General features: G+C 35.9%; 1 protein-coding gene and 1 long non-coding RNA gene across 2 annotated transcripts in view; both read left to right on the plus strand.

The window, feature by feature from the left end:
* The window catches only part of LOC140168356 (KAT8 regulatory NSL complex subunit 1-like), a 31,136-nt gene extending 26,762 nt beyond the window's left edge, over positions 1 to 4,374 (plus strand). Inside the window, 1 exon segment of the mRNA XM_072191730.1 lies at positions 1,641 to 4,374. Coding sequence (XP_072047831.1) covers positions 1,641 to 2,291 — 651 coding nt within the window. The 3' untranslated portion in view covers positions 2,292 to 4,374.
* The window catches only part of LOC140150325 (uncharacterized), a 444,264-nt gene that overhangs the window by 360,646 nt on the left and 70,058 nt on the right, over positions 1 to 13,560 (plus strand). The gene's annotated exons all lie outside the window — the stretch shown is intronic.

A 13,560-nucleotide genomic window follows, 5' to 3' on the forward strand; every position in this document is an offset into this window, starting at 1 on the left:
CTAATATTTTGCCAATTTTCCTTGATATTTGGCTTCAGGGCTCATAATTTTGGCAGTATTTTGCCTTGTTTTCTGGTTAGGTGATCACGATGATCGCGGTCATGAAGGCGGCCATCTTGAATTTTGCCGACGGTTGTTTCTAGATTTTTTTTTTACAATTTTCCTAAAATCATGCAAAAAAACGGTTAAGGCCAAATTGAGCCCTGATTTTAGTCATTAGATTCACATATTACCGGGGGTAAGAGAATAAAATAAAATAAAATAGACTCAAATAAAATTAAATTAAATTAAATTAAATTAAATTAAATTAAATTAAATTAAATTAAAAATAATAAATAAGACTCATAGTTTTTTAACTGGTCTGTTCAGATATATAATAACATTGTTATTTAACTTGTTATTTGTTAAAATATAATAAGATTAAAACAAATAACATGGATCTAAACATCTTAGGTGACTAGGTGAGTATCGAAAGCTGTAGAAATAACAAAAATAAGCATTTTGATACTTTCAGACAATTGGCTCCTGGCTCTTTAAAAATGGCTCCTGGTTCAGTAGAAAATTACAGGACCAGGAGCCGCTTTTCCAAATATTTGGGTCCTGGTTCAGACGGACTTATTTCCAGGCCTGATGGCAAGTCCTCAAACTCATCTTTGTTGATATAATTATGTTGGCTATAACAATACACTGCACAGAAACAATAGCAGTGAATTAATATAATCCATACCGGGAAATCAATATTAATGCATTGTCATATCAACCATGGGCATAATTTAACATGGGAACAAAAGCAGCCAAACTGGCAGACAGATGAATCATGAATGACAATTGAAATACCACTTCAGTATATACTCTCGACATTGAACTCTCAGAATGAATATATATGCTCAGACCACAGCTGGGATGCACCTCATTTTAAATTCTAAAATTATTAGATGCAAATGTTTATATGTCCATGTAAGGAAGTAAAGTCAATAATATCACAGGTGAATTTTGTTTACATTTGAAGATTGTAACCAAAATTATAATTCATTTGATGATTTAAAACTAATTACAATACATCTTTTTGGAATTAATTAACTGTTAGAGTTGTATGGGTGAAGTGAACGTCATGTTGCTGATGTCTTCTTTACAGAAGAAACTGCCCTATTGAATTTGATGGGTTTGAAAACTGAAGTTCATATAAAATTATGTTATTGCCTTGAAGTGAATGTGGCATGCCATCAGAGTCTTAGCCAGAAATCAGAAACCACCCGTCCAAGCAGATACCAAAATTTGACCCTCAAATATAAAACAACTTGTCTATACCCATGGAAGGGTCACTGGGGTCAAATATGTCCTGATTTGGCCTTTACATGTCACTCTGAATTAACCTGAAAATGATCTGTTTTAGAGCTATCACATCTGTAAAATCCATTAAATCCACCCGTCTAAAATTAGATTAGCCTGTCTTAAAGACGGGTGGACGCATGGCTGGCTAAGACCTTACATGCCATTAAATATATATAATGGTTTTGAAAAGAAGATAAACACAAAATATCTGTGTGATATTGTTAAATATTTTAGGGAAACTGTAACATCTCACATCAACTTGAAATACTGATATTCCATAACATGTTCCAATTTTATTCCACTTACAGGAAAATTTGTCCGACTCTGAATTTAACCAGAGACACGGCAAATGTGAAATCACAGAACGTCAGAAGTTCATTTCCATCCTGGCTGAGCAAGCGTGGAGTAACAATCGGCGAGGGGCTCGTAGGTCCCGTAACGACAGCATCGGAGGCACCCCAGAGCCATGCTCTCCTGAAGCAAGTTTCCAGGAGTCATCTGTGGCCTCACTCAATTCATCACCAACTCCATCTCCAATCCCATTATCCGACACTGTGCCTACAATAATCCGGGCCTCTGAGAGGCGAAGGGCATCAAGTGTTGCTAGCGAAACTATGTCTGAATCTGCTGATGAACCACCAACACCTTTTGTTCAGAGTTGGACTAGACGGACTTTCCCGTTGCATGAAGATGAAATTGTAGAACTGGGAGAAAGAGAAGAAAGCCCAGTACCAATGGATCCTCCTCCTCCCAATATGATAGACACAGTGGTTCAAGAAGGTGATGTAAGCAAACCCATCACTGGTATATCTACTCCAGATCTGGAAAGTTCTGAAGGTGAAATCATCCCTGAAGATGATCCTAATGATCCAGAATGGACTGTCATCACAATGGATAAGCAGAAAAAGCCAGAAACTCCTACAAAAACCACTCTTGTGCTGAAGCTTGCAAAAAGGTGAAACTTGCCTGAATTGTGAATGAATGGACACTAGGTCTGTTCTTCAGAAGGTCTTGTGACACAGTCCAACCTCTTTTATCCAGCCATGATGAGATTGGCGGATAAATGAAAAATCGGATTTAGTGAATGTCTAATTCTGCATGAAATGAGTGCTTAAATTGGGACAACAAAATATTATTACTCAATACGGGGTAATAACACAGAAAGATTGTATTTGTATGTGTATCCTTCTAAATGCTTAAGAGCATGCAGGGTGTCGAAGCATTAAAACATGTTGTCCTATGAAGATTACATGGCCGAATAACAGAGAGATCTGGATAAAAGAGGTTGGACTGTAGAAGGAAAAGGGTTTGTACAGAAAGGTAATTTTTAAGAAATGAATGAATGTTGATTTTAATCAGCATAACAAAATGGAAGAGAAATGCTTTTTTTTAAACTTTGTATTGTTGTGACATTGTTGCTTTCATATCCCACATGTGGTTAGTTTATAACCATTACTTGATATCCATGGAATACTTGCTGTTACACACTAATCCTCGCTGGAGACTAAATAATCAAGCGTTTCAAAATGAAACAACCTATTTTATGTACAAAATTATTCATGTATATCAGATTCCACCTTTTGAAAGAAAAATATGATAAAAATTCAAAAAAGGTAGAAAATCTAAAAAAATGTGACTTTGAGATAACTTAGAGAACAGATTGAAAGGAAGATATGTATGTATCTAGTTTGCTGTTATATTTTGAAAAGGGTAAGATACAGAATTTGTAGTTAAATTGTCAGCTGAATTTGGTATTAAGGGCTTTAGTTTGTTGATGTATATATCCATTTGTCCTTCAAGAAAGGTTCTGTAAATATTATGATGACCAGGATATGTTTCTATTGATGAAATATTTGAATCCTTGTGGACTGATATCTCTTGTGAAGGTTGGCTTCAGTCCTGAGATTAATAAATCAGAAATTGATCTTTCGTCCTAAGGTTGGCTTAAACAGTATCAAGGGTAAGTCAACTTCTTGGAACCATGGGTAAGGGAAAGTAAGATTGTCTTTAACAGGCCTTGCCGTTTGAGGCGAGCAATCGCTCTCGCTCGCCTAAACTCAATTTCTATCGAGCGATTTTTCACTCAACATAGACACTAAAAATCGCTCGCTGCGGATCACCCAAAATTAAATCTCAATTTACATTCAAGTTTCAGCATTTTCAATGTAGGCCTATTCACTTTATCAAAATTAATTAGCCTTAATCCCTGAAAACGAAAGAGAGTGTGTCAACAGTGCGGTAGTGTTTCATATCAATTGGTACAATGATCTTCAGACCTAGAGATATAGAAAGTGATTCGACCACTCGCCTAGCATCTTGCTAGCGAGTAATTGACCACTCGCCTTTAAAATGTAGACGGCAAGGCCTGCTTTAAAGTGTGTGCGTGTGCAGGATTTGGCTTTCCTCATTGCAGCTATTTTTGAAATGTAGTGGCTTTTGCTATGTAACTTGCGTACTGATGAGTCATGAGTAGCTTTGTTTTCGTACGTATTGATTATTATTTTGTTGCAAAAATTTATGAGAAGTTTCCATTTGTTGTAGCTTTTTCATGATCAAACCTTACAATGTACATGAAACCATGAATATGTTCGGTTTCATTGTCAGATGTCCCAGGATTATAATTATGTAACAAACTGAAAATACATCTTGATTCTAATTAGGAACTTCTGTACATGTAGACTTTGGAATCAACTTGGATTCAATTCACTGATTCTGCCAGAAATTTTATCAAACTGAATATCAAATATGAAGTAAAACACTGAACCAAGGTAATATTGTGTGAAAGCATAGAAGGTACCACAGTCTTGTCATCATTTTACATATTTGGGTAGCTAGGTAGTAATGAAGTGTTAACAACCTTTGTTGGCATAAAAAGAATTGTAATATGTACAAAATCAATCCGCTAAAGTGGACATGATCTCATAACTGCCAATCGTGTGTCATGTAGAATGTTGTTCAAACAATTTTGATGAGAAGGATAATGCAGACCTGTAGAAAGTAATAGAGCTGAATGGAGTATTGCAACTTTGCAAGTGTGGAATCAGTTTTGATCTGATTCCACAGAAGTGAGATGTATGTGAACTTTTTACTTGTTACTTAACTAAAATTGCTTGAGTACATTTCACATGTAGACATGATTATCAGCATTTGGTTTATTAGTCTTACAACATAATTATAATACTATATACTCTTCAGCTAACCTGGTACCTCATTAATGTCTCTAGACTTCAGGATATGCAACTCCAGAGGTGATGGGATTTGCTTGATAAAATTGCCTCGCTTTGCTGCAGTGTTAATTAACAATTTAAAATTGGCAATAAAAACCACTCTTCTGGTCATTAATATCCTACCTCTGAGAACATGAATGAGGTGATACTGTGGTTGCAAAAGATGATAATAGGATAACATGGTGGCAGTCATTTGCTTGATTGTGTGTTCAGAAATGTTGAATTTTTTGTGTGTGTTCATACTTGTGTTGCAGATTGTACACAGTTTTGATTTTTTCCACAGAGTAACATTAACAAGTCGGTGAAACGCTGCATCCTGTATTAACACTCAAAATTGTTCAAATTGTGTCAAGAAAAAGATCTGTTCAGAGTTATGTTCGTACATTACTGTATGTGATACTTAAGTGTTGGAATTTGTATCTTCATTCAGGGCTCAACTTAAACAGGGGTTCAAGAGCTATTTCCCCCATATTTATGAACCATGTGAAAACAAAATTAGAAGGATAATTATGGCAATGGCACAAAAGGCACATTTATTATTATTTCTATTAATTATTATTATGATGTATTCAACCGACAAAATGATTTGTGTATGACTGTTTCCAAGATGTTGCAGTTAGGAATGATTGGAAATAGACAAAATAACTTAACAAAAAAAACAATAAAAATAGGAGAAGTTATTAGGTCCAGCTGACTAATTTAGTCTCAGCTGTAGGTGACATTGTAGTGTGCTTCTTAAACTGATGTAAATATATTTCCTAAATAAAAGTTCTTAAGTTAAAATAAGAACAAATACAAAATTTGTGTTTCACTTTCCAATGTTCACAATTTTCAGATGACACCCAAGTTAAAATTCTTGACAAGTTCTGTGGTGTTCAGATGTACTTACAAATGAATGAGTTTTTTTTTCTGGAAATAGGAAGACTTGAAATTCATGGCAATGTTTAACTGCATAAATACATGTACAAGTATCACAATCATATTTATGCATAACTTATAGTGTTACGAGAAAATAGGGAAATTTAATGTTAGGTTTTGCCTTTAATTGTTATGATTCTCGTAAATGAGGCAGTTAAAGGTCAGGATATGAAGGCGAATGTGACATGATCTGGTCCACTCAGACCAAAGTCTGAGTATCAAGTTATTGTACCAATTACTAAGTTGCTCAGTACATACTCCTTGCTGATGTTGAAATCCCCCCAGCATGTCCCTGCCATAAATGTGACACGGTCTGGTCCATGGGGCCAAAGGCTGCAAATTTGAAACTGAGATAAAGGCAAAAATATGGAGTAAAAAACAATAAAATACATTAGAAAAAAAGACATGTAAAAACTTCATAACTTTAGAACCAAGTGGGTCATTATTTCTCAATTCACCCAATAGGATACTTGGGTCAATATTTCTCAAATCACCCCAAAAAAAGATGATTTTACACCTCACGCCCTTCAAATTTGTTCAAAATTGGTATACAGGGTGATTTTGGCTGGCAAAGCTCAAATTTCAAATTTTAGCTTAATCGGACGTACGGTTTTCGCGCTATGCCCCACCATTTTTGCGATTTGGCGAAAAATGGCGTATCAATATTATCGCGACCATATCTCCGTAACTGTAGGTCCTACTGAGCTGAAATTGGTGTCATTATTTAGCTAATCTCTCAAAGAATCCAAATCTGCTATCATTTAGTATGTAGGAGTAAGAAAATTTGTGACCTTTTTCTGTACTTTGACCTTGAATTTGACCTTGTTGCCACGTGACCATGAGGCAATTTGCGTTGGAATTATACCCACATATGTTGTCTACAAAATATCAAAAAATTGGAGGGGTAATATTTTTTGTTTTTTTGCTAGGCTTTCACAAAGCAAGCATGAGGTGAAAACATATGTATTTAATGCATGTACATATAGGCCTATATACAATTGGCCTATATTATAATAGAATCATGTGTACAATATACTGAGCCTACATGCAAAATTACAGTTTTTCAACCACATGCTTGCTTTATGAAAGCCTAGCAAGAAAACAAAAATATTACCCTCCAATTTTTTTTATATTATGTAGACAACATATGGAGTGTAATTCAACGCAAATTTGCTTATGCGTCACGTAAGCAACAAGGTCAAATTCAAGTCAAAGTACAGAAAACAAGGTCATATTTTTTCTCTTCCTCCTACACACTAAATGATAGTATATTTGGATTCTTTGAGAGATTAGCTAAAAAATGATACCAATTTCAGCTCAGTAGGACCTACGGTTACGGAGATATGGTCGCGACAATATTGATGGGCGCGCCATTTTCGCCAAATCGCGAAAAATGGGCGGGCATAGCGCTAAAACCAGTACATCCATTAAGCTAAAATTTGAAATTTGAGCTTTTACAGCCAAAATCACCCTGTATACCAATTTTGAACAAATTTGAAGGGGGTGAGGTGTAAAATCATCTTTTTTTTGGGTGATTTGAGAAATAATGACCCAAGTATCCTAAACCTTTGGTGTTTTCAGTAAATGATAGCCTATTGTATGTGTAATGTAATAATTATAGTATTAGTAACTCAATTGTCAAAAATGCCTCCCTTGGCCCCCCATGGACCAGATCATGTCACAAATGTTCTTGATTACAAAGTTATTTTTATATGTCCACTTTCTTATCGGGCCCATTGATTAAAGTTTCTCTCAAAGCTCACATGTGCATTTTAAAATTTGTGGGCATATGCCTGAATTGTCAAAGAAATAACAATTTTATTTTTCCATTGAAAAGATGAAGGAAGACCAATTTACAGTTGTGGCATACAATTCGCTGTCGTAGTGCACGTTAGAATATGACCGTTGCTAGGCCAACTGGATCACGCTTTCTTTATTACGAACCACTGATCGAAATGATCACAACACAAAGCCTATGGCATATCAAAATTCGGAACAGGTGTATGAGCCCAGGCTTGGAGCAGTAACCAATGGTTACTAACGTGCACTACAACAGCGAATATAGAATGTTGAATGTCACATTACCTTCATATATTATAAAACAGTTAAGTATTAATTACTATTATCAGGTTTATAAAAATGTATCGGAGTTCCCAATCCCATCATCGGTTGTAAATCAATTATATAAAAAAATAATTTCAATCTGCATTCCACATTAGATTTTGAACAGAACATCAAAGTTCTAGTAGTTTGGTCTGATTGTATAAGATCATGTCACAAATGATATTACAGGATCTAAATTGGTTTTATGTTGCTGCCTTGTAATGACTGCCACAAAATATTTTGTACTTCATATGTAATAGCGCACCTGTTATATAGCAACTGTGCTGATTAATTCCTATTTCTTTGTTGTACTTTGAAAATGTGTAGATTATCCATGTTTTGGTTATCAAAAAATGTTAAATTAGTTTAAAACAAGACAGAGGAAATGCACTTTAAAACATAACATACATGTACCAGGTTACTTGCTTACTCATTATTTGCACAAAACAAAGTTTGTATGTTTGGGGTTAAACGCATCCATGGCCAAATTTGATTGTTTTTTGTTTGAAATCCAATTTTTCTGTTGCTGTGCTTAAAAAACTGACCCAGATTATTTGTAATAATTCATCATAAGTTGATTATAATCGGAAATTTATTCGAAGACAAATAACACTTGCGTGACCTGGGTCTCAGTATAGTTTTTGCCGAACTACTTATTTATATTATACCATGTATAATATGTAAAAGATTACAGGCCTACAACCTTTTGAAGACTTGCTAAGAAGTGACATTTTCTGGGTCATTCATAAAAAAAAGTGTAAACTATGATGTATGTGTAATTACTATTTAGAACTATGCCATTTTTTGCACTCATAAAACTGTAAATATATATCATATCTTTGTATATAGACCTATAATTCTTTTATGTAGGGTTGTATATTATGGATAATACGGTAAATACTACATTTTGCTCAACAGCACCCGGTATCCTTAAGCCATGCTGATAACTTGGTTTTAGGTACCCACTGTTCCAACTTGACTGCAACGTGGTGGTTGCGATTTTCAAATGAGCTTTAATTGGTACCAAATTGTTAGTGTAATGTGCTCACATTTAATTGTATTTTAAAAACAAGGTGTTTATATTAAACATGAAGAAGTACCTAATTTTATGATGTTGGTACATGTGTGGGTATATTGAACTTAATGAATTAACAAATCTGCTTGTTATGTTAGGGATATTAAGCGATTCCTACTCCCCATTCCAGAACAATACAGGACTAATATTTTGGGATTAAAAAATATTGCGAAGTTCTGCCAAATGAAACAACTCAATCATAATCATTCATATAGCACTAACTGGTGATAAAAGTACTTTTTTTTTTTAAAGAGCCCAAAACTAGGTATTTTCAGCATGTTTTCTGACAATCGAGTCACCAAAATAAAAAATATGGTACAAGTCTAACCAAACTCTTGAGTGTATACCGAAATTTTGCCTTAATTTTCACTTTTTTGTGTTGCTTTAATCAAGTGATTGGTTATAAGAATGAAACATGTTTTTCCGAAAAATTAAATGCATAAATTGAAAATAGACTTTTAACCTAAAATGCTCATTTGGCCAAAGTTAAATTATTTAACTTTTATTGCCAGTTGGTGCTAAATGAATAATTAGGATTGATATGTGTTTCATTTGGTAGAAAAAAAATAGTGCTGTATATTTCTGGAATGGGGATTAGGAACCGATTTAATACAAAAAGATCTGTAGCACATTGGAATCATACAAACTTATTAATTCCTAAACATTGTTGGAGTAGACTTGTGATGATTTTGGCTATGTATTAATGGTGGTGTCAGGTCTGAGGTTGTGAAATCATACAAAGAATGAAGACTACAAATTTCATAGCTACATGAAAGTTGAATTGTAAATCTGCAGGAAACTATTCTAACATGTAGATGATATTATCACATTTGAAAATGAGCAACTTATCTGTTACAAGATTGGAACATTATTTACTATGTACTGTATGTTGTTGCTATTCAGCTGTTGAAGCAAGATAACAACAGAATAAATCAAAAGATGTACAATGTATCATCTGATTGCATAGATGAGGATGTTTTCCCTTTTCCCCTGGATTGGAGAAGTGAAATAAAAAACAAACCAGTTTGTTACTGTCCCATACAAGGCTTCATGTGTGTGTCTTAATTAACTGTTTGTGTATTGTATATTTAATATAGGGTAGGAGCCAATTTACTTGTCTTTCTTATACTTGGAACTAGAATTTATTTTTTTTGTACCCCAAAAGCCAAACATGAAAACACGCAAAATGCACTGCATAATGAAGACCACCTATATTCCTCCAACTTTAATAATATTATTTATTATAAAGTGATTTTGAATTATACACTTCCCTGAAAATCATCTTGGTACGAAGTTCTCACAGAAAATAAGGGGCAAATATTACAATTTCAATATAGTATTTTTATTGTTCTAATAGTTTCACTGAGGTTCAAACAAAGGGATCCATTTCACTTTCTCCTGATCCCAATTAGTATGAACCTGTGCTGTGAACCATCAAAAAAGGAAAAACGCCCCCACATTTTAGTTGCCATTATTGGCAAATTTTTCACACCCACATGTTCTAGGGTCTGGTCGTGTATCAGGTGGAGAGTGGGAGTGAATTGAAATAGCTAAACGAGTGCCTTACCACAGATGACAGAAAGAGTAGTCTTGTGCCGATTTTGACTCGTACAGATTCCACAGTTCATAATGTAGTTTTGCTGAACCATGAAATGGTATCGGCCTATACACCAATCCGAGAAGCGTTTACTGTATTTGGCCCTCTATTGACGGCAACACAGATGTACCAGAGCGGGAGATTTAATTCATAATTCAATACTCATGATTGTGTATTGAAAATCACTGTTGTGTACAATTCCCGGGTACAATTCTGTATAGCACACAATAAATAATGGATAGAACCCCCGACCTCGGGACACCGCAGTTTTACATCGGGGACACCGCAGTAATGGCGAAGTCGGATAGGTGTATACAAGTGTTGTTACTAGCGTACTTACTGACTAACCTTTTGGTCTGGAATGGACATTATCTCGAAATGCCTCAAAGGTATGCCCCCCCCCCTCAAGTGGTATCAGAGGAAAGAGTGAAGAATATAATGACAATATTTCCCCATCCGGGGGTGACCCGGGGTCAATTCATATGGGTCCTTTTCAATGCCATGAAAGTATGACCCCCAGAGTGGTGTCAATGAGAACGAAAACTAAAGAATATATGTGACATGATCAACGGGAATGAGTCGGATGTCGCTAATATTGGTTTTGAGATATTGGCAAAAATAGTGATCAAATTCTTTTGTTCTATATTGTTTTCAGACATTGATAAATTGCTCATAACTCGGTAACCAGATGGGGTTTGCACCAAAATGTAGCATTCGTAAACAGCTAGAAAATTATGTAAAATACTTCTAATTGAAAATTGCTGACATGTGACTCATTCCCCTTGATCATGTCACATATTAGAAATTATTTCCCCACTGTGGGTGACAACCTGCATAAGACCTGGCAATATCCATATTTTGGTTATTTTCCATATCTCGAAATGCCAAGAAGGTATGACCTCCTTCAAATGAAAGAGAACGAAAGAAAGAATTCGATAAAAAAATCCCCACCAGGGGTATTAACACTCCTCATAAGACTTGGGTCAATATTCATATCTCAAAATGGGGCATATTTTGAAATGCTATGAAGGTATGCCCCCCCCCCCCAGTGGTGTCAAATGAAAAAGAACAGGCGGCGGATGACATGATCGAGCCGGCAACTCGTGAAACCGCCCGGCCGTATGGCATTTTCCAATATAGTCGGTTAGTTTTGTGGGGTTCATTATCGAACCCCAACGGTTTTAGCTTGTATTTATCATATTTATCAACATAGGCATATTTGTTTGTGATATTTCAAGCGTTTTAAAATTTCACAATAAACCCATTCAATTACACGGTTGACGATGAAAATTTACTGAATTTAGAGAATGCAATGCGGCCACCACCTGAAAGAGAACAAAATAGTAAAGAATAAAAATATTTCCACACCCGGGGGTGACACTCATCATAAGACCCGGTCAATATTCACGTGTGGGTTCTTTTCATATCTCAAAATGCTGACCCCGAGTGGTGTCTCATGGAAAGAGAACAAAGTAAAGAATATAATAAAAATAATTTTCCCCACCGGGGAGGGGGGGTAACACCAGGAGCGTAGCAAGAGCCTCGGGGGCCCATGGATAAGGAGCAGTGCAGTGTGGGGCCCTTTTAACATCTCTTTTATCAGCCCTTATTACATGTTTGCTTTTTCTCGGGACCCCTGAACCCATGGGGCCCATGGACTTCGTCCACCCTGTCCACCCGCTTGCTACGCCCATGGGTAACACTCCTCATAAGACTTGAGTCTAATCATAGGTATTGCAGGAGACATAGGTACATGTATTCTCCAATACCTATGGTTTAATTATTCACATGTTGGGTCCTCTTCATATCTCGAAATGCCAAAATGGACATAGACCTATTTCGAAATAGCAAAGTAAAGAATAATCCACACGTGGGGGTGGGGGACAGTCTGGACAGACACTCATCATAAGACCCGGGTCAATATTATTGTATTGGCCCTTTTCATATTTCAAAATGAAGGTATGACCCCGCCCGAAATGAGAGAACAAAAAGTAGAGAATATTAAAAACTCCTCATAGGCCTATTCAGAATCCTATTTGGGTCCTTTTTCATATCTCGAACTGCCAAGTGTCAAATGAAAGAGAACAAAGTAAAGAATAATTATAATAAAAAAATAATTACCCCACCGGGGTAACACTCCTCATAAGACCTGGGTCAATAACTGAAGCCACATGCATGGTTCACGCCGAAGACCCGCGTTATTAAGAGTGCTATTAGTCACTTTGACCTGGCTGGTTTATATTTTGTGTGTAAAGAAAGTATTGGACTTGAATTAATAATTCGTGATGCTTCTGGCGAGATGTCACTGACAAGAACAATTTTTTTGAGCTGAAATTGTCAAATATGAGATTAATTTCGCGATTCGTCAAAATCACATGGTCACAGGCATTTTTCTTCTCTTTTTCTGCAATTTCTCTTCTCTCTCTTGATTAATTCTTCTCTTAATTAGGATTTTTAGAGCGACCCCCCCTATATGGTCAAACGTAATTTGCATTGCACTTTTTACTGGGCAAATATCCCGGGGGACCACTCACATAAATGGTCTGTACGCATGCGTGACCAAAAAAACAAGGAAAAGGGGGTGTTTTTTAGGCAAGGCAAGTTACGCGAGTGACGCATTTAGGGTCTAAAAACACTGATTTTTAAGAATAAGGGTAGGGGCCTACTGAGTTTTCTGAAACTGAACAACTTGTTTAGGGTACCTTTTCAAATTTTTGGTAAATTACGAGTCCAAAAAGGGTACATTTTTTCATTTTTACTAGCCAAAAAACTCATTAAGGGGTAAATTTTATATTAAATTACCTTTAAGGGCCTACATTTGCTGGTATGGTAAAACTCGTTTAGGGGGTATTTAAAGAAAATTTGGTCACGCATGCGTACACTATCATACTTGAGTGGCCCCCTGGGGCAAATATCAAATTAGACATGTTATTGCGATGATATCCCGGATAGCATGCATATTTTCGTTATTGACACCCCTATTATTTTGCATTGAAGTAAGCCGGTCTACATTTTACCTCAGTCTGGGCCATTGCACCCCAGACTCTCAACAATCTCCCCCTTTTTTTTTTTACCTGCCAAAAAGTGCCCCCATCTCTGAAAAAAAATCCTGGCTATGCCCACTGGTAGGTCTACCCCGCGGGGTTTTAAATTTAAGTTTTGTCCACGGTAAATTCACCGTGACCTTTTCAGTAATCGATTGTCCAATTATGCACATTTCTTACCAAGTGATAATATTAATCCAATGAGCGATCGAATTGTACGTCCGCTACGGTCGACTAATCCAATCGATAATGACGCTATTGACA

The sequence above is a fragment of the Amphiura filiformis genome, chromosome 1 (genome assembly GCF_039555335.1).
Source record: "Amphiura filiformis chromosome 1, Afil_fr2py, whole genome shotgun sequence".
In the NCBI taxonomy this organism is placed as follows: Eukaryota; Metazoa; Echinodermata; class Ophiuroidea; order Amphilepidida; family Amphiuridae; genus Amphiura; species Amphiura filiformis.